Source organism: Anarrhichthys ocellatus, unplaced genomic scaffold (genome assembly GCF_004355925.1).
Source record: "Anarrhichthys ocellatus isolate YVR2014 unplaced genomic scaffold, GSC_Weel_1.0 scaffold32, whole genome shotgun sequence".
NCBI classification, from domain to species: domain Eukaryota; kingdom Metazoa; phylum Chordata; class Actinopteri; order Perciformes; family Anarhichadidae; genus Anarrhichthys; species Anarrhichthys ocellatus.
Genome location: NW_022280062.1, coordinates 4,619,022 through 4,645,339, shown reverse-complemented (window position 1 = coordinate 4,645,339; position 26,318 = coordinate 4,619,022). Strand labels below are relative to the sequence as shown.

The 26,318-nt window shown below is 41.3% G+C and overlaps 3 protein-coding genes across 7 annotated transcripts in view; 2 read left to right on the top strand and 1 right to left on the bottom strand.

Annotated features, from left to right (window-relative positions):
* Window positions 1–1,059: 1,059 nt before the first annotated feature.
* On the bottom strand, window positions 1,060–5,248 carry napgb (N-ethylmaleimide-sensitive factor attachment protein, gamma b). Its single transcript, XM_031865097.1, has 12 exons — window positions 5,073–5,248; window positions 4,725–4,792; window positions 4,556–4,640; window positions 4,446–4,463; window positions 4,328–4,358; window positions 4,123–4,232; window positions 3,840–3,906; window positions 3,668–3,738; window positions 3,272–3,350; window positions 2,995–3,074; window positions 2,594–2,723; window positions 1,060–2,154 (listed from the first exon to the last, which is right to left on the bottom strand). Exons 1-12 carry the CDS (start codon window positions 5,126–5,128, stop codon window positions 2,023–2,025), a joined length of 927 nt encoding a protein of 308 aa, XP_031720957.1. The 5' UTR covers window positions 5,129–5,248; the 3' UTR covers window positions 1,060–2,022.
* A 786-nt stretch (window positions 5,249–6,034) lies between these two features.
* On the top strand, window positions 6,035–11,961 carry rab12 (RAB12, member RAS oncogene family). The gene is made up of 6 exons (XM_031864926.1): window positions 6,035–6,418; window positions 7,404–7,464; window positions 9,682–9,820; window positions 10,856–10,945; window positions 11,277–11,381; window positions 11,838–11,961. Exons 1-6 carry the CDS (start codon window positions 6,202–6,204, stop codon window positions 11,943–11,945), a joined length of 720 nt encoding a protein of 239 aa, XP_031720786.1. The 5' UTR covers window positions 6,035–6,201; the 3' UTR covers window positions 11,946–11,961.
* Window positions 11,962–11,999: 38 nt separating this feature from the next.
* The window catches only part of mtcl1 (microtubule crosslinking factor 1), a 61,779-nt gene continuing 47,460 nt past the window's right edge, over window positions 12,000–26,318 (top strand). For all 5 annotated transcript variants that reach the window (XR_004213370.1, XM_031864922.1, XM_031864923.1 and 2 more), the window contains exons 1-3: window positions 12,000–15,831; window positions 20,272–20,496; window positions 20,732–20,890. Coding sequence is in view for 4 of the 5 variants with exons in the window: in XM_031864922.1 (XP_031720782.1) it covers window positions 15,004–15,831; window positions 20,272–20,496; window positions 20,732–20,890 (1,212 nt within the window). In the remaining variant the exon portion in view is untranslated. The remainder of the gene's footprint in view (window positions 15,832–20,271; window positions 20,497–20,731; window positions 20,891–26,318) is intronic.

Here is a 26,318-nt window from a genome sequence, read left to right as displayed (position 1 = left end):
GTTGCGACGTTAAAAAGCTCTGAGAAAGCAAGCATGACTTTGCATGAGGTTCCATCAATTGAGTTGTTGATTAAGTTTATAATCTTGGTGGGAATGCCATAGTGGTCCTTTAGGCGCCATTGTGTTGTCTTGTCTCAGCTGTCGAATGGTATCTCAAATTCAATGGACGTATTACACTCAGTAGACTGTTCAGTGGTGATGTGTAGCGTTGCTGTGGTCTGTGCATGAGCGACCTTTCCTGCTTCTGGCTGGCTCGTTAGGTCTACAGCTGTGGACAAGAGAGGCTATACATCTCATGAATAGATACCTTCACATTTTGTCTTGCCACAGCAGGAAAAGTAGAGGTGGGATTGATACCAGTAAAAAAAAAAAAAAAAAAGCAACTGCATTTCATTCAGGTGAGTCAGTTCCTCACTGAGTTTCTAATTGGAACTGAACCCATGATTTATTTCGCCTGTGCTTTTTCTGCTCGGACAACTCTAAATGCCTGCCGTGGAAAGGGTTTTTTACCCTCTCAATCAACTGACTACCCCCCCCACACCCCTAAAAAAAAAATGTGTGGCATGTGGTTTAAGAGAGTGGTGAATGGATTGCATTGGCAGGACTTCACATTTTTATATATTTTGACTTTTTGAAAATTACTGCCCATAATTTTGCTTCATCTCATTGAGTTCCCATACTTTTTAAATCCAAAATGCATTCCCCAATCTAATAAAGCCTTTCGTAAACAACGTACACACATCTCTAAGCTACAGTTAAACATTTTTATTTTCACCAAAGGCAGCATTTATGTACACAAGTCCGGTTTTGATCTTGCTAATGCACAGATGCATCACGGATAATGAGAGGGCATCAGAAAAGTAGTGTGTGTGCGCGTGTGTGTGTGTGTGCGCGCATTAACAGCGAGAGAGCATTAGCCTCATCAAAGACAAATCGGTCTTGGGAAGCTACAGTCATTACATGTCTGTCAGAGGCCATTTTGGTGTAGACATCTGCAGCCGCTGTTAGTCTGGAAAATCTCTCTGCTAACTTGTTTAAAAGAAATGCAGGGAGGCCATAAAATGCCACATGATGGAAATGTTTTATTGATGCATGTGCAAAGTTCAGGGATATGCTTTTGAAGAATACACAAGTAGTGGGCAACAACGGCACAAATAAAAAATGTAAACAGTCCCTTTATCACCTTTAGTTATATATGGTATCAGAATAATTTTAATTGGCATGTAAATGATTTTGTCCTTAATCAGTGGGGAAAAAGGACTGAAAGCATCACATGGTCCCTTTTCATGTTTAAGTCCATTTAATTCGAGGAATGTACTGTGGAAATAAAGACACAGCCATTACTATTTTTTAGTTTAAGGTGGAAGAGAACACACACACACCTCAAAAACAGTGTAAAATTGGCAACATCAGGAACTGTACTGTTATTTTAATTTTCTTCAATAAGCACTAATTCTGAAGTGTCGATCATTTTTAAGCCACACATCTTTGATTTACCATTACATTATTGCAAACATGCATTAACAAACTGATTGCATATTGTTCCAGTAACAATTTCAACAGGCTGCAGCCATGAATACTGAATAATTTAACTGTACAAATAAACACCTATACACTGATCAACTGAAGATATACTTAAGAGCATTTCTGATTTTAATATACCTATAGGAATCTTAAGACTCACAAACAATGAGAGTAAAATGTGCAGCTTCACAGAAACAAGAAATAATTGAACATTTACATACAACAGGCTTTCAACATGGAAGATTTGTCATTACACCGAGGATCCGCCTCAAAGAAACACAAATTAAAAAAGCTGCTTAAACTCGGGTCGACTCTTTTGCAGCACCAACTGTAACTATTTTTTTTTTCAATTAGCTTTTTTTCTTGCACAATTAAGATTAAACAGCCAAACATCTGGGCTTCAGAGCTGAAAGGATTCGTCAAGGTTTTTAACTCGTACACAGAGGGTGTAGTGGAGGAGTAGCAGATGGGTAGAGTCGACTCTCTGGAGGCAGAAGGCTAACACAGCCCTCCCTCATAATCATCCTCATCTGCAGCGGCAGCTGGAGCGCCGCCTTGTGGGGCAGCAGCGGCCTTCTTCTTCTTTCCTCCTCCTCCGGGTACCCTCAAAGAAAGGGCCAGCTTAGCGTACTGTGAGACACCAGGGAATAAAGTGAGTCATCAGACCCTGAAAACGCATTTTCTCAATAAGCTTCTTGCTATATTTGCCGGACATTTTCTGCAGAATTTAGAACAGTTTTGGTTCTTTCATGTGAGAGATTTCTGCATTTCTGTTCTTGTTTGTGCTTTTGACAGTGGTTTGAAAAAGGAGGGGCTCTGCAGGAAAAAGGTGATGTCGTAATGTTGCGCACAAGTCGAGTTAAGCAACATTTGAATCAAAATGTGACAGTTGTGGGGTTGTTAGTTTATGATACCAGGCCACTGTTGATCAAACCTCATGCACAATGTCCTCATGAAGCAAATTAGATGAGTTTTTTTGAGTGTTGAACCCTTAAAAAGATAATTTATATATACATATATGTATATATACACACACATTTATTTATAAGTATGTGTCAACAGTACTCACGTCATTGTCCATGTACTTCAGTAAAGGTGAGCTGCACACACGGTGGACCTGGTCCTCGTCCTGCTCGTCGTAGCCCTGCAGTAGCGTCTCCATTGCAATGCAATCTTCGCTTCCGCTGTACCCAGGCAGGCTGGTGAGACCAAGCAGCACTTCATGTAATGATCCTCAGTTTATAGCGGCAGAAGTGTTACACCGTAAACGTGATGTAACGTTAAGGGGTAAACAAACTCCCAAGAGGGCCTTTGCATGCTTTTGACTGCGAAGCACCAACATTTTCTGTTTGACTCCAGGAAGTCAGCTGGTGGAGTTTTAATGCTTCTCGCACAAGGAAACTTTGTCTCCTTGTAGTTCCAGCAGGACACAGATTACAGAAATGACAGAATGTGATCATAGAATCATACCTGTAACTTTCCCGGACACATTTATCAGCTGCTACGTAGTCCCCTCTATGAAGATGAATCAGTACTTGAGCAGTTGTTTTCTAAAGGATGAAAAGCATAGACCAACATGTGTGATTAATAGGAACTGAATAAATCCTTATTGTTTCTATTTTAATTTGTTTTCATTTATAAGGGGTCAGAACAGGCCCTAAACATCTGGTAGGTAAACGTCTGTGGTAATATTTTATGTTTGCTGAAGGTGCATAGATAACTTAAAGACATAAAAACAACAACCCACCTTGAAGCACATGGGGAAGTTCTCAATCTCTTTGTACATGTTCTTCTCTTTCTGCAGAGCGACTGATGCGTCATCCAACCTGGTGAGAAAGACGAGAACCCAGTGAGGAATGAGGAGGAGCAGGTACTGCAGTTTAACTGTATTTAAAAACACGAACAACAGCTTGGGGCTGTTGGGAGGTGAATATATAAAACATTTGAAACAGCTTTAACACCTTGATATATGGGACAGATCCAAGTGAGGTTACTGAATAAATGTTATCTTTCAACTTGCTTAATAGCTTTCTACATCAGCATGAAACAAGACAGCTACAACTGCTCCTGTGTTGTATAAAAAACAAACACACCATCTACAGTAGAAGGTATGTCTCCTCCACCTTATCTTCATTTCCTTTACCTTCTTAACCTGACCAGAAGTCTGGAGGCTTTCCCCAGCAGTTCAACTGCCTGACGCAGGCGGTCCTCATTCTGCAGAGAGAAAACATGGATGTTTATAAGCGGAAAGAAATGAAATCACAATCTGTAACAATTAGAAATTTATTTGGGTTTTGCCGGACGCTCAATTTCACCTCAAACACGCCAGCTGCTTTCTGATACAGGTCCACAGCTTTCTCTAGGTTTATAGGCTCTATCAGTCTGGTGAATAATAAAAGAAAGAGTTTTTAGATGAAAGGAAAGTCTAAATAATCTGGCATTGCATCAGTATCCCGTTTTTAATAGATGGAATTTCATCAGAACTAAAAAGGTACGGTGTCAGCTAATAATAAGACTGAAAGCTAACAGTTGAGGAATTTAAGGTAAGGTCAACAAGCCAACTTCTTTAAGTGTAGAAAATAAAGTGATATTTTTTACTTTCCAGCCCGGTCCAGAGCCATGGCAGCAGTGTCAGGAGTCCCATTCTCCATGTACATCATACAGGCTTTCTCTATGTACTGGATAGCCTCCGGCATCTTCTTTTGCTCCTGTTGCAATGCAAACACAGCCGAATTACAACTCTGCTGCAGGCGCTTTCCCTCCATCTACCTGTTATTAAATTGAATGTTTAATCTGCACTCACCTTCATCATCATACCTGCCTGTTCAATAGCCCTGAGTGAAGAAAGAGAGTTTGAATAAATCAAGCGTTTTTTATGTTTGCTGCTGATTTATAGCGATGTTGTAAAACAAGATACTTACTTAGCAGCATGGAAGAGCCTGGAGGACAAGTTAAGGAAACGACAAAAACAGACACACCACAAATAGCAGTGTAGTGTCATGCAACTGTGGACAGAGTACAGAAAGGATACGTCTTGTTTTCTGTGTGATACTCTGCTTCCTTCAGGTAAGCATCCTTTGCTTGGTCATACTGCTTCGCATTCTTGAAGCACACCGCTAAAATAAAAAAGGGACACAGACCGTTTGCGATAAATATGTGGGATATTTGTGAAATGATTACTTACACGAATTTTAAGCTACCTGCTTTGGCGTATTCTGACGCAGCACTGTCAAAATCCGGCTTCCACTTTGTCAGACCGGTCTTTAAGCTGCAAAAAATATGATGATGAGCGAATTATAAACGGCTGAAGCAGCAGCTTGATCCGTGTGTTATGAATTACAGAAGAGGACAACATTGTGCCTCATTTGCTGTCTATTAAATCCAGCTATAATGAACTGACGATGCATAAATACTGTCCATTTATGTCGCATAACCCCAGGTGAAAGAGCCACAGTGGCCTTTAACGTTGCAGCTAGCTAACAGCAATAGGAAAACAAACTGCCGTTTCCTGGTGAGGAAAGAAACGGACATTATTTATCGTAACTCACCATTTTTCAGCTTTAGCCATATGCTCGTGAGCTTCGTTTATCTTCTGAGCAGCCATACTGTTAGTTAACTCGACGAGGTATGATTTGTTACCGATAGCAATGAACGCTGTTTCGTCGATGTTTGGATTACCGAGATGCTCCTCTTCGGGCGCAACGTCATCCAATGTCGCAGGCTACGGGTGCCGCCGAGCACAAAAAGACCCAGTAACGCGATACCCTGGGTGTTGTAATTTAACTGCTGCACATGTATTTACATACATATATACATACACATATTAATATAAATATATACATACATATATACAGCATGCATGTATGTATATGTATGTATCAGCATTGGAATATATACCCCAAGTGGTTTTAGAAAAAAAAAAACACTCAATGTATTCAAAACACTCAATATGCAGACTAGAAAGTTGGCTATTAATTCACATTATTGTCCCACAATCAAACTCTCAAAGGAACTGCAGGTGAAGGTTACTGGCATTGGCATTCCTAAATCACAGTTTGATTTCATGATGGTATACACAGTTGAGTTATTGATTTGTTGTTTACTAAGTTAAAAACAGCACTAGGTATATGCATTGTATACAGTTCAGTATGTAGACTAATACAGAATTGCTATGTTTATAAACAGATGTTGAATATCAGATATATTTGTATTTGGGTTGGGATTAGGGGGGGACTTCAGGTGACTATGGCCTTTGCACCTGAGGCTAAATATTGGTGCATGTTGCTATTATGAAGATTAAACTGATCATGGTGAAACTATTGTGATGTGCAGTCTTTTTTAGAGCAGACACAGTTTTTGTTTTTGGCTCCTAACAGATTATTTGTTCGAAAAAAATCACTGCAAACCACGAATCTTTGTTTTTAGAAGAAAAAAAATGACAAGTTAGAAAAACTACTGAGAGGAGCCGGAAGCGGAAGTCTGTTGTAATGTGGTCAGTGACGTCATGACGGCTGCTGTCTCTAATGGCTGGACAACAACAACTGTCGGCGAGGGGCAAACTTTCACAAACTTCTACTGAGACGAAAGAAAGTTGGATATAGCGAAGTATTTCGGTTGTGTAACAGTTTATCCGCGTTTGTCTCTGTTTTTCTTGTAATTACAAATGCGTAATTACTGATGGATTCGAGGTATGACATCCCGCGGAGGGCCGCCGGGGGCTCCGCGAACTCGTCCCCCGCTCTGGGGGCTCAGTCGCGCCGCAGGAAGATGCCTCCCAGACCCGCTGATTTTAAACTTCAAATTATCATTATCGGCTCCCGTGGTGTCGGTAAAACCAGCATCATGGAGAGATTTACCGATGACACTTTCTGCGAAGCTTGCAAGTCGACCGTAGGTGAGGACAGAAGGCGTTTACGAGACTTGTATTTGTCAACTTTTTATTGACAGCAGTTAGCAGGGCTCTGTCTACTTCCTGGAGGGAATATACATGAACTATCATGGGCTAGACGTTATAATCATATTGATGACTACTTAACTTAAATGGGACTGAACGGAGCTAACCCCACTGACTGGAGCTAGCTAACTTAAGCTAACGGAAACAAAAACACTGCTCTAGCTGTCAAATCTGTCTTAGCTTTTAGGTTGCAATGAAGCAACTAACGTGACACAAACAAACGTGTGAGGCTTGGAACAGTGTTTTGTGTGTTTGTCACATCGATCAGGCTGTTAGAGGGAATGTGGAGCAGGGATTTTAGAGCCCAACACAGTAACTTTTATAGCATCTGCAGCTGTCCAGTAATTAGTTAACTGGATTTGTTTGTGGTGAGCCTGTTGTGTGTGTGTGTGTGTGTGTGTGTGTGCGCGCGCGCGTGTGTGCCATCATTAAATGCAATCTCCATTTCTTAACAACTATTTTTATTATATTAAGAACTGAGACATTAACGTCACATATTTCTACATAAAAACGTATTACCACTTTATCTTATTTTTTAATTTATTTTTTAAACAAGAGAACAAATTGCTGTGCCATGGCTATAGAGGCTGCCAGCCAAAAACACATGAAACCCTACATAATGTGGAATTGGGCAAACAGTCCCCTGACCAAAACAACAGTCAGACCAATCCCAGAATAGTCACACACAAGCAGCTGCTGTGGTAGAGCTCCATTTTGTGCCCTGTCATTCCTGTGATGCAGAGTGTCACTATACATTGTGTTCCTTTGATCAACGATTACCATTAAATCCAAATTTAATTTAATTTAATTGCAGTGGACACTTCCCTCCTTTGCTTTAAAGGTTGTGTCCAACAATACAGGAAATGCTGGTACTTGTATGTGTCCACATGTATGTTTTCTGATTTTCCCCCCTCCCCCCCCACAGGAGTTGACTTCAAAATCAAGACAGTGGAGCTGAGAGGGAAGAAGATCAGACTACAGATATGGTGAGTAATTGGACAGAAGGCTCCAGTTCCTTAACTCCTCTGCATGGCGCATTTCCTGTGTCTGTCCTGTCACCCCGCAGGCTGCTCCAACTAAAACTACTGGTGGCTTTCAGCTTTGTACAGTAGGCAATGCCTGTGCAAATATGATTTCCTAAAAATGATGTCATTGCATGTTTTGTCAACCATTAACATGCGATGTGGCATTTTTTTTTTTCATCCAAAGTCCCAAATTAAAACGCTGTGGCTCCAGTGGGGATATAAGTTACTGAAACTTTGTGTGCAGCAGCACATGATCACACGCACCATGTTGTTGTCTATAGTTGGCAGTCACTTTATTCTTGGTTACATAACGTGCTTGTTGTTGTTACATTTAGTATTTTCTCCTAATTTGCATTGATGACTTAGAAACAAACACACATGATACTTTGGTAGGTACTAGGCAGGTCTCAACTTTGATTCTAATACAGTTAAAAAGTAAAAACAAAAAGCATGTCTGATACTTCAAAATGTGAGTGAACAGTCAATTGTATAGCAGCTGACCACTAGAGACAGTTTTAGTGTAGCTTAATAGTCAGACTGAATTGCCTTTTTGTTTAAATTGTCATATACTATTTGAATTGGTTCGTGATTCAGAGGTCTTGAACCAGCAGTAGCGGGGATGAGAGCAGGGTTTGACTCTATTAGGCCTCTTCTTGTGACTTTAAATGGGCCGTATTTACATTTTGAAAACATCTAGCGTTTTGTCGAACGATTGAAAAGCTGATTAACATGCCACAAATAACAGTTAGGAAGTATTTTACTGACTGAGTATATGACTGCATTGATTGTGTGCGACAGTGTTGGGCTAAAACGTGTGAACTCCATTGCTTATTTCACTAACGCATCTGTCCTGTTCACTAACACCCATCCACCCTCTCACCCCCACGTCACATCTCCCCGTTACCACGTCACGTTTTATCCCCGCTCCTCTGCCCAACCTGCGACCCGGTCTTCCTCAATGTGTTTTGTGTCTCACGTTGAACTGCTCACATCAAGCTCCATCATTGCCACGCCCGGCCTTACCTAACCCTGCCATTGTGCTGCTGTTTCTCTGTCCGCTCTTCTGCTCATAAGCCTGACTGTGACTCACAAAGGGAACAGGGAGAGACTAGCTGGCTGAAGGTACAGTAACACTGCACTGTGGATGCAGCTCGAATCTGCTTGTCATGCTGCTAAATCTAACCCAGACTCAGATGATCAACAGAATCATAACATCAACTTAAAAAGCGTATTCATTTAGCTGCTTTACATTGTTAAAATGAAGAGTTGATTTCCAAAATGCGGTATATTTAGATTGGTTTAATTTCAGGTTCCTGTAGTTCTTATTGATGAAACTATAATAGTAGCTATTGCTTTAAAAAGACTTTCAAAAGATGACTTTCATTTAAGTTAATGTTAACACTTGGAGCATTTCTTAGCTGTGTATAAACATTTAATAAACTTTAATGGTAAACACAATATAATGTAGTTGTAAGAAGGTGTTTATTAATGTGCAATATTTTCCACAACTATATCATCTCATAAAAAGACATGTTAAGCATTATCACAACATTTGTTCTCCTGATATTGTCTTTCAATTTCTGTCTATACAGTAGCCTCCACTTCTGGGTGCCCACAGGAGGAGTTCCTGTTGTTGACAAATGCATTAATAAACACTAACATGTGCTTACATGATAGTTTATTGTGAACCATTAATGAAACATTTATAGATTGCTTATAAATGCTCTATACGGGGGGTGAAACTGTGCAGGGTTAGCAATCATTGCCTAACTGTACATTGGATGTCATCTTTACTCAAATCTCATTTTGGAACAGAACTCTTCAGGTGTCCTTTTTATTTTAGCTAGATACCAGATTACCATGTGGATATCAGATGTAACCCTCAAAGTGTCGTTCAGTGTTATAAAATGAATGAATACTGTATTCTGACAGCATTATTGATTAATACCATTTCATTTGTTCTGACTTGTCACAAAACTGATTCTTCCTCCCCTCGTTTCTTCTTTGATCTTAGTTTTTCTTCACAAAACATCAGCCGATTAGTCACAGCCATCTTTAATGAATAAAAAAAAATACCTTTTGATCAAATTAGTCAATCAGCTGTTTGGTGTTTAGATAAGTCTTGGTGACACTGCACGGACTTGAGATGATATTGAGTTTCATCCATGTGACCCACAGGGACACTGCTGGCCAGGAGAGGTTCAACAGCATCACATCCGCCTACTACAGAGGCGCCAAGGGCATAGTGCTAGTGTATGACATCACAAAGCAGGAGACCTTTGAAGACCTGCCCAAATGGATGAAAATGATCGACAAGGTAAACAAACTGTCAAGACTGCTGGAATTATATGAAATGTGCTTTTACTGTGTTGTCCTCGGGTGTGTTTCTCTGCTACTATTATGTGCCAGAGATGTCAGAAACTTTGTTGCAACACCACACTTTTCTCTTGTATGGATTCTGTCATAGCACTTAAGATTTACATAATAATTGAATCTAATGTTATTGCCATACCTCTCCTGATATTGACCCTTCGGTTCTACCGTTGTCTTTAATTTCACCACCACTGGCAGCAGTTGCATGAGCTAGAGCTGTTTTTCAAGCGGAAACTCTTTCAATCACAGCCTGACTGATATTGGAGTCCAATACAGATGTTTATATTTGAGAGTTTAAAAATATAAATTTTCTTTACATATTCCATAACATAGATAAACATTGTTGTTCGTGTTCCCATTACTTTTCGAACAATTGTGACCAAGAAATGTACTGGAACAACATTTTACAGTTCAAAAATAAACTTGTCACAACTCTGAGGAACGAAGTATAGACTGGTGATACTCAAAACATATCTTTGGCATTTCTGTACTTCGGTGTCTTCTTGTTTATCGGCTGACATAGACACCGATACGATAGATCTGCAATGAGCTGATCTATCTGCCTGGTCGATTTATCGGTCGAGCTCCAAATCAAACTGGCAGAACTTGCGGGAGGCGATGAAACTGCCATTTTTATGTTCACATTAATATGCGATATTCATTGCTGGTCTCACCTTAGCATCATGCAAAAATGAATCAAACAGTTGAGCAATTGATTAATGACGATGTGAAAGGATTTTCAAAGTTATGTTGCCAAATCGCAACTGCATAAAATGTGTAAGAAAAGGTCTAGTTTTTTTTATTTTTAAGTAACAACCTCAAGGGTGTAATTGTTGTGGTTTCCCTCTTTAGCTGCAGAACTGTATAACCAGTTTTCATGGTGAACACTTATCATTGCAGTAATCTGGTTTGACTTTTCTGAAATGTTAGGCTGATGATGTCCTGACGCGTCTCCTCTCTGCTTTCTGTCTCATGTCAGTACGCCTCAGAGGAAGCAGAGCTCCTCCTGGTCGGGAACAAGCTGGACTGTGAGACTGATCGTATCATCTCCAGACAGCAGGGAGAGAGGGTGGGTTCATCGCACGATGCTCCAGCTCACCGTCGCATAACAAAACCTTGTCTTCTGTTTCTAGAGATGCTTTCGATATGCTGCTGAATTATCTTTGAACATGGACTTTGTGTGCTTCAAAGTCACAGTAATAACACTGATGCCTCTCCCCCCCCCCCCCCCCCTCCAGAAACTGACATGTGTAGCATCGCAGCAAGCTTATCCAAAAAAATCCTTTAAACCTGTAGGGGAAACGTTTGTATTAAGTTTCCTGGTGTATTGTGTTGTTAATGGGAATGAGTCCGTTTTTCTCTTGCTGAAATTGAGCTATTTTTTCCTCTTTGTGTTGTAGTTCTGCTCTCGAATAAGTGGAATGCGCTTCTGCGAAGCGAGCGCCAAGGATAACTTCAATGTCGACGAGATCTTCCTGAAGCTTGTGGATGACATCCTGAGCAAGGTTGGTGTGTTGAGAGCAGAGTCTGACCAGATATCTGATAATGAAGAATCAATCTTCAACATAAGCATGGCATGAACAAACATGTTTCATAACGATTCCTTAGATATGTTTATTGTGACCAAGATATGTGCAGAGCGGGACATTTTATTGCTGGAAAAATAAACTTAAAAAGGTAAACGCCAGTGCAATGCAAAAATGTAATGCAGGAATTCGTCAAATATGCGCATCAGTTCTGCGTTACCATGTTCCACTTTCATCATTGATCATCCAGACACTCTTATTTCGTGCCTTAAAGCTTCATTTCTTGTTCTCTATCGGTCTCTTTTCTACAAGTTGAGGCTTTTTCCGTCATTGCACTCGATAAGTCACTGCGGATGCCAACTCAAGCACGCTGCCTACATATTCAATGCATTAACCCTGTGTTTCCTGACTTCTTCTCTGTTCCTCATACAACAGATGCCTCTGGAAGTTCCCAACAATGAGCTTTCCAACAGCATCCTGTCTCTGCAGCCTGAACCGGAAGTGCCTCCGGAGTTGCTGCCTCCCCGCATGCGCTGCTGCTGAGAGTCAGAGTGGTTCCCCATCTCACACACACACACACACACACACATACATACATACATACATACGGCACACACACACACATGCAGAGTACCAGCCTGGCCACCAGGGGGCAGCAAACAGCAGCAGTTTGGAGTTACGAACTGTTGATGTAAGATGCATGGACTCTCAACAACCAGTATTATCCTCCCCTGTTTCTTCTTCTCCTATTTCGTAACTCTTCACAATGACATGAACCGCACTAACACCTAGGCCTGGTGAATCACCCACTTCCTACCACCCCTTTTGTCTACACTTGAGCCCGACTACCTCATTCCTCGGACCGTTAGGCTAGCTGTGCCCCGCACAAGCCTTCAAGGTAGAGAGCCCTCCGGTAGCAGTTGCACATTGTACAAGTAGGCTGATTGTTGAGGGCCTTGCAGCTTCCTGATGAATACTCAACACACATACTGTACACTAAGTTTGACATTGTCTGAGTTGCCCCGATGGTCTGGTGTTTCTGCATCATCTAGCTTACACAGAAAAGGGATAACAATATGTTATATCTCTTCAGCTTAGTTTAAATTCTGGATCTCGGTACAGTACTTTTATATTCTCATTAATAGGTGTTATTACCAAGTGACGAGTTGACTTGAGGTAAACAAAAGCACATGATGTAAATACGGTGTGTTGCTGTAACGACTGGACAAGCTGCAGATGTTTGCGGCCAGCAGTAGGCAGTTGTGTGGTGGTGGATCATATCAGTTTCTATTCCTTTGCCTTAAAGTGTTAAAAGTGGCTGGAACGGCTCATTTCACATTTGTATGAATTTTTATATTTTGCACTACAATCCATCTCACCTAGTGAAGCTGACATGCAGAAAATAGAAAGTACAAGACTTGTCATTTAGTAAAGATCAATGTTGCCTCGCTAGTGGCCGTTCTGTTCTCCCTGTTGAAGTGGGACGGAGATGCAAGGAGAGATGGGTAATGTAGTCTTTGAGGGATCTGTGTTTTTACAGGGGTATTCTCCATGTGTGTTACTGGCTTTTTAGAGGAAGTAGAGACAGCAAGTACTCAGTGGACACACGCATGGTTTTAGCCTTTGTTTGGGGGTTGTTACTAATATTGCAAAGTGTTTAGTTTTCCCTCTGATTTCGGATGCAGAAGAATGTTTCAGGCTCCCATTTGAGGGGAAAAGGGCAGAAAGGTTTGCTTAGTATTTGAAGGACTCAGGAAACTTTGATCGGCTCATATCTGCTCGTTGTGACAGGCGTTTATTGCAGACTTGATTTGAGTTTCACAACAAATTGATGAAGAAATGTCTTCATATAAAGTCCTGCTTGATGGGGTGTTTGTGTTGATAAGAAGAGGTCAGCATTATTTGATTTAAATTTAAATTTGGCAGTTTGTTACAGACCAGTGTTTCCCAGTACTTGTACATTTTCAAAAAACTAGGCCATGCATGTTAAGCCCTCTTGTGTTCATAGATCATAATTTCTTTGTTTTGTTAAATTAATGCAATATTGCAGCACTGTACGTTCTTCTGTTTAGCTTTTACATGTTGAAGTAAAAGTCTGAGGTTGAGGAAGCACGAGTCAATTTAAAGGACCTCATTTAAAATGACCTAAACTGACTTGCCGTTGGTTAATTAGATTTTATGAAAGTAAGTTTTATGTTAAAGTCAATGTTCTGTGGATTTAAGCTGGCACATTATGTAATATTGAATAGTTCCAAACCAAAACAAAAACATTGTGAGACCTTTTGCAAACAAAGCAGTCAATGACATCCAAGCACAACTTGCAATACGATTACCAACAAACAAACACATTTTCTGCAACAATTTTATCCTGTTTTGAAATTTCTAACTTCTTTTGACATTGTTTTGTGGAGTGAAACCTTCATTTGTCGCACTAACCCTTTGGTCTTTGTTTTAATAGCCAAGCCTTCTACTACTCAGTGTTTTCGATATACATTTCAAGAAACGCTTTTATTTGAAATGTGTCTACTTTCAGATGGAAGACTGTGCTTTGTAATAAACCTGTTTTAAGTCTTTGAAAAAAGTTTTGGCATGTTTAAAGCAGATTTGTGGTATTTATAACTTGTGGCATTCTTGAACTAATGAAATGCAATTAAAGATATCTATATTTATTACCAGATTATGGTCTTGATTTTATTCTGTTTCCTAAAGTGGGATGTGTGCCGTATACCAGGCGTCCTTGAGTGGATTCCAGGAACACAGAAATGATAATTTTCTCAGTTTTAATGTTCTCTCACTTCAGAGGTTGAAGTCACTGAAAGATGCTGCAGACATGATGTTTTCACTTCTTATATGATATTTTAGATTGGTGTCTCAGGGATAAAACCATTCATTCAAGGATCTGATTTGGAAGTATTGAGTGTGAGGTACTGCCCCTCCCGAATCAATCTTTGCTCCTCATGTGAAGGTGTTCAATAGCCAATAGAGTGCGTGTCATTAGGGCATGCGCACCAAAGCGTGTCAGACCAGGTCCCGCCTGGTCCCAGAGAAAACAAGGGGTGTGCTCGCTTGGGTGCATGTGAAGCAGCAGCGCATGCGCAGCGCAGAAAATCACGGGCGTCGAGCTTCACACCGCAGCGATTGCAGATCCTACATGTCAGATAGGAAGGAGTGGGAAGGGGTACGAGGACCAGGGCCCCCCCATCACTCACAGCCCGGCTACAACAGAGGGATGGAGACCCGAAGAAGGAGAAGAAGAGGGCTGATGTGACTCCGACTGACTCTTTTTTTGTATTATTTCTAACTTGAGCCTGTCTGCAGATGCAACCTGTCTGTCATCCCGTCCGTCCCAGTAATCCCATCTTGTGTTGCAGCGTTTCCTCCACGGGGGCTAAAGCAGAGGGGACACAATGACAACCTGGTGAATGCAGACCAGATGGAGTAAAACACGTCAAGCGCGGCGCAGGATGCGCATCCCCGGCCCGTCCAGGAAGAAGGTAGAGCAACCTGGCTGTTTTTCTGGTGTCGTGTGTCAGAGATTTTCCGCGGTGCTGTGGATTGATCGTTTCCTTCGTCGCCCTCCTGCTGCCGGTGTCGGTGTATAATGGAGAGCTCCAATGGCTCTGGCAGCGACACCAAACCGCAGAACCACCAGTTGGAGAAGAAGAGACTGAACCGAGCGCCTTCCCCGGCCAGACCTTTCCTCAAGGATGTTCACTCTCGCTCCAGCAAACCACCTGCCATCGTACCAAAATCCCCCAAACTCAACAAGCCTTCCTCGGTGCCATTGGTCCATCCGAACCGCAGCTCCAGACGCCACACAGCCGGTGCTAAAGAGAAGCCCGTCACGACGAAAAGTAACGCCAAGTCTTCTGTCGTGAAAAAGCCCACAAAGGTGCCTCAGCATGCGGCGGTCGAGCCCAGAGTCGCCAGCATCACACCGGACAGCACCAGCAGTCCCATCCTCGCCAAAGGCAAGAAGGGGAAACTAGCCTCGGGGTCTCTGGGCCCTCCCGGCCATGGATCCCCGATCCGGGTACCGACCGGAGCGCTTCACGGCCGGGTCAGCCAGACCGACAGCAGTTCGGACCTGTCGGACTGCCCGTCTGAGCCGCTGTCGGACGAGCAGAAGCTGGCACCGGCTGCTAGTAGCGACGCTGAGTCCGGCACCGGCTCCAGTGACCGGGATCAGGTGGGAGGCGATAATCCGCTGCGGGCAGAAGCGACTGGAGCGGCCGCAGCCGGTGCTCCATTGCGCACAATCGAAAGCATGTCTCAGGCTCAGCCCGCTCCGGGGGCGCACGGAGAGAAACCCAAGCAGGAGAAATCCTCACCAGGCGCACAATTCAGACTGCCAGGCAGCAAGGATATGAGTGAGGAGGACCTGCTGCGGGAGGTGGACGATTTGAGATCTGAAAACGACTACCTCAAGGTATGGCGATGCTATCTGAAAGAGACAAACGTGGCTATTTTTTTGCACATGTTTTTTTTTTTTCTTAAATATAAACACATAATTCAAAATATACGCTTAAAAGACAAAATTTCCTCGCAGGCTCATTTAATCGGTAGTAGGCAGCTGAAAGAAGAGCCAAACTGTCTCTTTACAGGACAGTCCCGTGTTCAATCCTCAACATCACCTGTTCCTTTAAGTGTCCTTGATCAACTTCCACCTGCTCACTAACTGAAATCATAATCTAAATGTATAAATTATTTAAATCTGAACGCATTCCCTTTAATGCTCAGCTGGCATCCCCATGATGTCCCTGTGTCGACTCTCCATCCATCATGTCGTCTTTTTTTTTACCCTACCCGTGCTTCCCTGTGGCTTTGACCTTTATTGATGGGAGTTTTATTGATAGTGGCTTCACCCTGATGTGTCCTCCGACTTTCTTTTTTAAAATGGTGTTGCTGTCAAGTCACCAAAGTCTTATTGTGACAGAAATACTCAACATTCCTCCCCTCATGTTGCATCTGGGGCACCAAGAGTAACATGATCTGTAATAATATAAACAAATTGTACTCAGAGATGCACACGTTTTTAAATCAGTGTTTTGTTTGCCATCTTTAATCGTTGTATCTTACATCTTGCATGAAGATCCTGCTTGAAGACTGCATGCAGGATCCCCCTCCCCCCCTTCTTTAACTAGGCTATCCCCATAAATTGGGGAGGGGAGGCAAACAGATAATGCGGCAAACAATCTTGCAGGTTTTTTTCTCTTTTAGATGAAAAACGGGTTTACTTGCATGTTATTATTTCAAACTTGACCACGCATGTCTGTGTGTCTCTCTCTCTCTCTCTCTTTGGCCTGGTGCAAACACAAGAGAGTTAATCAGCTTTACTGGCTCTGGCTGTAATGGCTTTATCCCACAGGACTTGATAACAGTCAGATGTCCCATGTGTGTGGGGTTCAAACGCCCTCCTGGCTGGTGTCAGTCTGCCAGCTGGGACTCTGAGGTGAACTCTTCCACCTCCCCCGCCTCCCATGCATCCCCCAAATGTCTGGGAGTCCCCTACATCAGTACTGCTCATTGGGGGGGAGTTTAGCCCATTTATTTTGACACCTCTTAGTTTTATTTTAGATTATATTTCAGGTATTTTAGCTTCTTTTAATTGCATGAAGAGAAACAGTTTCAACCTGTATTATTGTGTCCATACAGTAAAACTGCACAACACCAAGAAACTCTTTTTTGGGCTGCAACGAACAGTTTCTTTTAGAGCTGCAATGACTGGTCAATCAATCGAGTAGTCAATTGACATAAAATGAACACAATCAATCAATTCAAGTCATTATTCAAACAAAAATGCAAAACATTCGCTCCAAGCTTTTAAAATATAAAGATGTGCTGCTTTCCTCTATTTAATATCATTATAAATGTAATATCTTTGGGACCTTCGGACTTCTTTCATATGTCACACATCTGTGTGCATTTTTAAGTTTAAAATAAAAGTTTTATAGATGCAACCATTAATGACTGAATAGAGAAATAATTGACTGGTTAATCGATAATGGAAATAATATTAAGTTGCATCCCAAATTTTCATTATCGCTTAATATGCGTAATACCTTTCAATTAGCAAAGTAATTGCAATTTTCAGAAAATTGTAAAAATGTCCCTCACATGTTCCTAGAGACCAAGATGACTTCTTGAAAATGCTTGTGTTTCTGACATATAGTCCTAAACTCAACATATATTTAGTTTTTTATCACATAAAACAAAGAAAAACATCACGACTTCACATTTGAGAAGCAATTAAACGATAAATGGATTATCAAAGTTGTTGCTGCTTGAATTTACTCTGAATCTAGTCTCACCATTTGATTTCTAAAGATTTGAAGCCACAACTTAGTTAATTATTGCTTAGCTGATTGATTGCATACATTTTGATAAGTGATTAATCATTTTAGTAATTTTTTACATTCTCTAACTCCAGCTCCTCAAATGTGAAGATTTGCTGCTTTTCTTTGTCACATTTAATAGCAGATTGATTATATTTCAGTTTTGGACCACTGGTTGGCAAATGCAACTTATATGAAGACGTCGTCTTGGGGAGAAATTGTGATGTTTTTGTTTGCAATTTGTTGGACATTTCCCGGAGTAATACAGAAATATTGATCAATTAATGGCTGCTCAGCTAAGATATCCACACTCGACACTATTAAAAAGATGATTAAGTAGCGGTGATGACTCGGTGCACACGCTCCCCCATAAACATCAATGATATTCTCTGAATATATCTGCTCCCAGGATGCTGCTCTGCCTCTGTTTTTAACCTGGCCATCGATTGGACCGACCCTGTGCGAGGTCATTAGCTCCTTCCTGCAGGGCCCTCCTCGGAAAACAATCGGCACTGTGCTTTTCCAAACGAGGATAGATTTAGTTTTCATTAATTGACACACTCATCCCAACTCCTCCTTCAGCAAACTATTGTCTTTTTTTAAGCAGGTGCCAGTCAAACCCTTTGAATATCCATCCCAGGGGAAATCTTCTGAGCAAACTGATTCCTCAGGATGAAGACAAACAGATTAGGCATGCACCGGTACCGATATCAGATGTCGGGTCCTGACTCTAATAGCTGGATCTGATAGGGGTGACATTGGGGCCGATTTGTTCAATTAAATTCTATCTGTATATACTATATATGTTTTATACTGCCATTTTAATTCCTGTTTAAGTTTTTACCAATATGTTGCTAATGTTGAGTTGTAAGTCCTGTTCATTTTGAAGATTTATTTTTTTTGGTGCACGATTTATTAATTTAATAAAGAATAACAATTCAGACAGTTTACATCTATGCTTTTATACGTTGCATTTTTAAAGTCAAGACTGATGTTGCCAAACACACGAGAGAATGATCCCCATCACTTCCACACAGTGAGGCAGACAGCGTATTAATTAAACAATGGTATCGGATTAGTACTTCTTGTATCGACCGATACCCAAAGCCCAGGTGTCGCTTTTGGTATTGGGACTGAAATAGTCGGATCAGTGCATCCCTATATCAGATACCCTCTGGGTTACCAAAGAAACAATCATAGTACTACAGATACATCTTAACCTCTTTTCCTCCAACAAGGCCGGGTCGTTTCATGTTGAGAGAGTGTGAATTCATCCAATCCGAGAGATAAGATGCTGAGAGCCAACTAGTGGTGTTACATCATCAGCACTAAGAGTACTTGCATTACTGGAACACATATGTAATCATATGAAAGTTTAATCAATGGGAGGTCAAATATATTGCATCTCCTCTGTAATAGCTTTATGCCTGAAATGCATAATAGTTATGTACATCATCTCTCTGCTGTTATTGAAAAGGTGTAAATCAGTGTTTGCGCAAACTGGAAACCACGTTACTTTTTCATTAAGCGGCCAAGAATATTCATTTCCCGTTTACTGCTAAAAGTTCATTTACATGAGAAATTAAGGCTAAAAACTGCCCAAAAAACCTTTTAAAAAGAAGTATTACACTATATCAATATTTTTGATGTATCCATGACCGTTTTTAAGCCTCGGGTGTTGTCACATCAGTTCTTCCGACAGCAAGATGTACTGTAATTGTTTCTTGACCTACACCTTTGTCCATGACATCATAAAACTAATGGATTTCCTAGACGTTGCTCTATATTTGAGGACAAGATGTTTTGTCGTCTAAATGCACCTCAAGTCAAAGCTTTTACAGGGAAATATTAAAATCTAATTTGCAGAATGCAATGAAATATAAAGAGCACATTCATACTCCCCAGAAGCTGAACATTTTGAATACTACAACTGTATATCCTTTTTAAATACACAATAAATACACAAGTATGAGGATGCAAAGACATAGGCCGACATGGAAATGGACAGTAGAGGCTAAAATAACATGATTTTTTATGTGGATGCAAATAGCTGTCTATCCCTTTATGCCTTTTGATGTTGATGATCCCGGGCGGTTTTCTGTAGCTCCACCCTAAGGAAAAACTTCTCTCCTACTTCTGGTTAGATTAAGTGCTTTTTTTTTAAATACAAAAACTATTTCACAAATTCAAAGCTTTTGGAGAGTATTGCTCTTGTGTACCAATTATTGTTGCTGCAGAATTAGACGTTACATCATTCACAATAATAGCCTTTAAAAGTATATCCTGTAAAATAAGTCATTAGCTTTCTTTTACTCACAGAAAACTAAAAAAAAGTACTTGCTACTGTTTGCAAAGCAGAATTCTAACATTAAAACAGCATAAACATCAGAGTCAGCACTATTTGCAGCACAGAATGCCAACTTACATTGGTGTGAAAAAAGAGAGAGAAAAATGAATTGACTGGCACAAATGTGCATTAACGACTATTGCAGCACGGAGGTGATATTAAGGTTTCAGCTTGTGTTGTCTCTCAGGATGAAGTGGACGAGCTGCGGGCGGAGATGGAGGAGGTGCGAGACAGCTACCTGGAGGAGGAGGTCTACCAACTGCAGGAGCTGCGGCGAGATCTGGACCGCTCCAACAAGAACTGCCGCATCCTGCAATACCGCCTGCGAAAAGCCGAGCAGAAGAGCCTGCGGGTCGCACAGACCGGCCACGTGGACGGAGACCTGCTCCGTAGTCTGGAGCAGGACTTAAAGGTATGTTTGTGTCTTTGTGTTAGGGATTGACCAGTCACCACTCTGCTTTTATTCAGTGTTTGTATAAAATGCCATACGATACCATACGGCGTGCATGCATGTGTGATGGCGTTTAGATGATCATTAGTGTTCATGACACATGTGAAATATTTATCAATCTATTTTGTATTTATACATCTATTCTGTTTGAACTGCATGTGTCTGTCCGTCAACATATCTGTCTCTGTGATCTCAGGTGGCCAAAGATGTGTCGGTGCGTTTGCACAACGAGTTGGAGAGCGTGGAGGACAAGCGCAGCAGAGCTGACGATGAGAACGAGCTGCTCAGACAGAAGATCATCGAGGTGGAGATCTCCAAACAGGCGCTGCACAACGAGCTGGAGAGGACCAAAGAGGTGAGTGGAGGATAACGGGAGATGTGGTTTTGATTTGACGAGCCTCTTGCAGGTCGTGTCGAAAAAAAGTTGCTTTCATGCACACAAAGGTGTATTTTTATTTTAGGAGATCCTAATCGTCCGTTGCGCTTGCAGAAACAAAGCAACGGAAATCAGTTCTCTGATACACACAGAAACAAACATCATCTTGAGAATCTGTTTGGGCCTAGTGGTGAATGAACACTGGTGACAATAACAACTGTGATGGCAATGTTTTTGGTGACTATGCTGTTTGAACGGGATGAAGCTCCAGTTCACCAAGAGGTGCTAGTTATTGTGGCCGCTTCACTACCTGCATAAAGCAAGAGGATCAATGCTGATCACCGGCCTGATCAGCATTGTCAGTGCTGTGAATTCATTTCATCAATCACCTAAACGCTCTTTGACAGCGTCAAAACAACTGCTTTGTGCAATGGTGTGTGTTATTTTTAAAGCCTGGCAACAATATGAACATGTTTACAGCTTAATTCTGCAAGAATAGTTGCAGAAGAAAGGTTGGGTTAGATGCATCCACACTCCAGAGTACTACACAAATACTACTGATGTTCAGATGGAGCTACAATACTATTCAGTACAACCCGAAGCTGCAACCACCCTCCCCCCTCGCAGCGGAGGTGTGTTCACATGGTAACCTGCAAAAGAAATCCAAGTCTCTCCCCATGAACGCCCATTTTGGAATGTAGTCCATCAACTCCTTCTCTAGCCAAGAATCTTTTCTCCAGTTCAGCTCTGCAAAAATAAAGAGTTCACAAAATACTTTGTGAATTCAGCCGGTCAATCTGTTGGTCTTATATCATTGCGAGTACACGTCTTAGCAAGGCATGTCTTTTACCCCTTTTCTCCCAAAATAAGCACCATTGGAGCTGCAGCCAAAAATTTCCCGTGAAGTCATTTGTTCAGGGAATGGATGCAGGTTGTAACCTTTGCCAGTAAGACAAAAGCCAAATATTTGTGGGTGATAAAAGTGCACTGCGAAATGTATTTTTGTTATTTTCAGAATAACTTGGGCTACTCAGAAATCAATTGGCCATTATTTGGCATCTCAGTCGTTCAATACATGATCCAGAACACGTTTTATGAATAAAGATGCATTTTGTTGTTTGGGGCTGTAACTCCAGAGGTTTTCAACACACAGAAATTGATTTAATGGATAGATGAGATTGTCAGTGTTTCAGGAATGTAAGAGCCATTTTGAAAGGACATTGAGTATAAAAAATGTATAACGTATAGTATACACAAAGAAAAATGTCAATTTTGGTGGATCTTTTGACTTTTATTGTTCTTGTTTTCCAATGAGATTAATGTGTTTTGGGACTACAGCTTCCGTCCTGCTTTGAATGATCTTAACAGGTGTAATATTATCATGTGTTTACACTTTGGTGTATCTGCACCATAGAAAGTCATCATTCTTCTGCTACTAGCAGTTGCACTCAAACTATGGATATATAATTCATATTGTTGTTAACATGTTAGAACATATCAGATTAATTCAGTTGGCATTAGAATCTTCCGTTTTATGGTGTGAGCTACTGATGGTGTGAGCCCCTATTTTACAATGTAGAATTGAGACTTTTGCATCACTATTACTCTCCTGTTGCACAGTGGAGGGAATATTTGAAGTGAGGTCTTCTTTCAGGTAATGACATGAGCGGAGGCTTTTCTCAGGGCTGCCAGGGTTCAGCTGCTTAGACTAATCGATTTTGACATCAGCAGGTACACATGACGTGTGGCAGCAAAGAGAAAGTAGGCTAATACCAGACCAGTGAGCATGGAGACGTGGCTTTCTTCTGCCGACTGGGGACACTGTTTCTTTTTTAGTGTCGTCTTGTTTGCTGCTGGTTTGATTCCCAGCTTGTGTCACACCAGACTTCTGTTACGTGCCTCCCCAAATAGGTCTTCTGCTGGTGGAAAAATTTGTATTCTGAAGCGGTCTGTGACCTTAACTATCTGTGTTTGCAACATTGATGTTTTTTAAAGACAACTTAACAGCCCCCCGACTGAGCTACATGTGCTTGGGCGAAGACAGAAAATCCATTTCTGGTCCAGATGTGCTAATGCGGCAAATGCAAGGTCCAGTTTTTGTTGTCGTCGCTCGACACCGGTAACCTTTCATAAGATAATGATTAGCGAACAGTAAGGCTGAAGTGAGAGAATGCCCGACATGCGATTGTAAATGTTAATGTAAATTTGAACTTGCATAGCGATTGCATTATTGGTGGTGTCTCTATTCTCCAGATCCCTTATTCTGAGCAGTATTACGATACAAAGGGACCACAGGATGACGCAGACTTTCTTGTACACAGAGAAACAGGCGAGGGAGTCGGAGAAGGCTGAGATAGCGGCTGTTCCAAATGATTGCAGATTCTTTTGTGTCCCCCTGAGGTTTGTCCCAGAAAAACACAAGCCGTCTCTGAATGTGCACTTCAACATCACATCACGCTGTGCTCCCCCCCCCTTTCCTTACCAGAACTCTGCACCCCAATATTTTGATTTTGTTCCATGGAAATACACAGTTTCTCTGTCTGGGACTGTTCCTGTAGTTTAATCACTCATTCAATCCCTGTGAAATCCATAACGCACAGCGGGTGACCTGCTAATTATTTTTATTGTTGGCAGCAGGGGATGACGAGAGTATTTACAAACATTTAGTTAGGGATGCATTTCAATGAATGAATCTAAGAATGTGCCCTCTTCTCTTGGAGCTGCTTAGTCACAGAGATAAAGAGAGGAGCTCATTCTACTGATAATAATCTAGTGGTTCAACAGGACTGAAAGGTTGTTTCTTTCCCTTTCCTCTTTAATTAGGTTTTGTAAATTGCGACACAGGTGTAATGTAATGCAGTCAAAAGCAGAAAAGCCTCCAAACTCCTTTTGGGTTTTTACTAGTTTTAGGAATTCCATCTGAGGCACCTGCATCTTCTTCCATTTAGTTTTTTTAAATGATCTTTCACCACTAAAGTTCAGTGGTAACACACTGTAGGATTACAAAAAGCTTCTTCAGTTACTTTACCTGTCAAACCTTCTCACCACAGCAGTAAAAGAGCAACTGACCCCAGATACTTCAGCCCTTTTTCCTGCTATCAGAGGCCACACAGTGTGACTCTGGCCCAGAGATTGGCACCCCTGCATGGATTAATCCAACACGAAGGCCTGTTATGAAACAGCCTGGCGTGTTTCAGTACACTCTGATGGGAGGGGAGAGCGAGCGAGAAAAAGACAAAGAGGCAGAGTGGCAGAGAATGGCTGTAATCAGATGGCTGTGGGCCCTGTCTGCCTGCGATACGACCACAGACCTGATATTAAACAGTTTGGGAGGGCTGGTTGACAGGACCCTCTGTTGTTACAATATCGGCCCGGGGAGCAAATTGTTGCTGCTGCATCTGTGTGGTCAGCATGAAGGTGAACAACGGTTGGTGGAGAGATGTTTCATTCCTCTGACATTTGAAGAAAGGCACACTGATACGTGTAATGAAATGGAACTAATGAAATATCAACGTGCGCAACACAAGCATCAGGTGATTTATTAGGCGCTCTCTGTCCACTGTGATAAGTTCATCTTGCGTTGCAGCAAAATGATAATCCTTTGTGCTGTGCTTGTTGACATCGGATCACATGACGACAGCACACAATAAAAAGCCGAAATCAACATATCTTATAACACATTTCGGCGGCACCCCTCCCGCAATGGAGGTGTGAGGGTTATTGTGCCGAGTAAGATTATGCTCCTCTTTGAAATACTTTGCTGGCAATCAATTAAGAAATATGTACCTCGAGTGATATTTAGCCATGCACACAGCTTTCATAGAGATGATTTATTTTTCAAGAAGTTTCAATGAAAACTGCAAAGTCTTATTTGAAACAGGATTATTCAGTGACCATGACTTTGATTCTGGAAACCCACATTATTATAGAACTTCTAATTGATATCATTGTGATATCTGTACAATAAATAAGTCACAACTAGCAGCTAGTTAGCCTAGCTTAGCATAAGGACTGGAAACAGGGGTAAATGTGTTAAGATTTGCCTACCAGCACCACGAGTGGAAAATAGCCATCTTCTAGTCTAAACATCTGAAACATCAACTAGCACTGTTGTGTGTATCAGAGTATTGGCAGCATTTGCATTTTTTGCACATATAAAAACAGAATGGCAAGTATCTCCTAGAGTTGCTCCAAGTCTTTTGTTGCTGTGTTTCCTTACTACAAAGGCACGAGAGGGGAATGCCTGCATTCTCCATTATTCGTGTCGACAATGTCTGAGTGAGAGTCACTGCAGACATGATGTGTTTCATGTCAGAGCACTTCTCTCTCAGCAGAAGAAGTGTTGGCTTTGAAGAGGATTCTGCTCTTCAAACTTCTCCTTCATATATCTTCCCCTACACTTCTCCTCCGCTGTGGTTCCCTGTTGGAAGATTGCGAAGGAATCTCATTGACCTAGTTAATATGTTGGGAGGAAGAGCAGAGTCGTGAGGAGAGGAGTAGCGTAGGGACTCTGCTGTAAGTCTGCTGCAGTGACACGCGTCCATATGAAGCGTATCGTCACACAGCTTACGGGGCTGTGAAATCTCTGTTTGACAGGATGGAGGTGTTACTGGTACTCAGAGACCTCACAACCTTCATATACAGTGGGTGATCTGTATGTTTTTGCTCAAAATAAAAGTTTAAAAGATCAGACGGGGAAAAAAATATATAATAATGATTGATTCCTGAAAACAATTTTAACCTGGTGACAGTAATGTGTATGTTTATCTAATGTTAAAGAACATTGGAAATAGGCTAATCCTGTACAATGTGTTGCAAAGCATTTTAGAAACGATGACACCGTCTCTTGGACACTTCTCCAGTGTATCAAATGGTATTAGTAGTTATATTTCGGGAGCTTGACAGCAGCTCGGTAGAATGTATGTCAGACTGAGTCATTGTGTTTCTCACCTCTCCTCCGAACACAAGGAACAGACAGACCATCAGAAAACATATAACATTGGGGGCTGTCGCTTTGAGTGAAAAATAGTCCTCAAAAACAGATTTTGGCCTCGCCAAAGGTTGCAGAGTGAAGATGTAGGTTTTGATCTGAACTATGCAACTTTTGGAGTCACTTTTTGGGATTTCTACAAATGGGATAAAAGAGGAAGTACATCCTAATAAAGCTCTTATTTTTAATATTTGTATTTAAACAAGTGATCTTTAATGTATAATGTGAAAGGCATCCCTTGTAGACAAACCAAAAGAGAATTATCACCAAACTCTCTCAGATGGAAAACATACAAGTTAGTAACTTGCTGATGATCTTAATGGAGCATTTAGTAGACAATGAGACAGATTTATCAGGGGTTGGTTGAGTATGTATATATATATATATATATATATATATATATATATATATATATAT

Bases quoted from the DNA above. Each gene is read 5' to 3' on its own strand.
- napgb (XM_031865097.1), bottom strand. From the start codon at position 5,128: ATGGCTGCTCAGAAGATAAACGAAGCTCACGAGCATATGGCTAAAGCT. The intron at 3,907-4,122 runs GTAAAAAATATC...ATTATTCACCAG, and splicing joins GCTCTGGACCGGGCTGGAAA to ACTGATAGAGCCTATAAACC. The intron at 3,351-3,667 runs GTAAAGGAAATG...CTTTCTCACCAG, and splicing joins CTTCTGGTCAGGTTAAGAAG to GTTGGATGACGCATCAGTCG.
- rab12 (XM_031864926.1), top strand. From the start codon at position 6,202: ATGGATTCGAGGTATGACATCCCGCGGAGGGCCGCCGGGGGCTCCGCG. The intron at 10,946-11,276 runs GTGGGTTCATCG...TTTGTGTTGTAG, and splicing joins CCAGACAGCAGGGAGAGAGG to TTCTGCTCTCGAATAAGTGG. The intron at 11,382-11,837 runs GTTGGTGTGTTG...CTCATACAACAG, and splicing joins TGGATGACATCCTGAGCAAG to ATGCCTCTGGAAGTTCCCAA.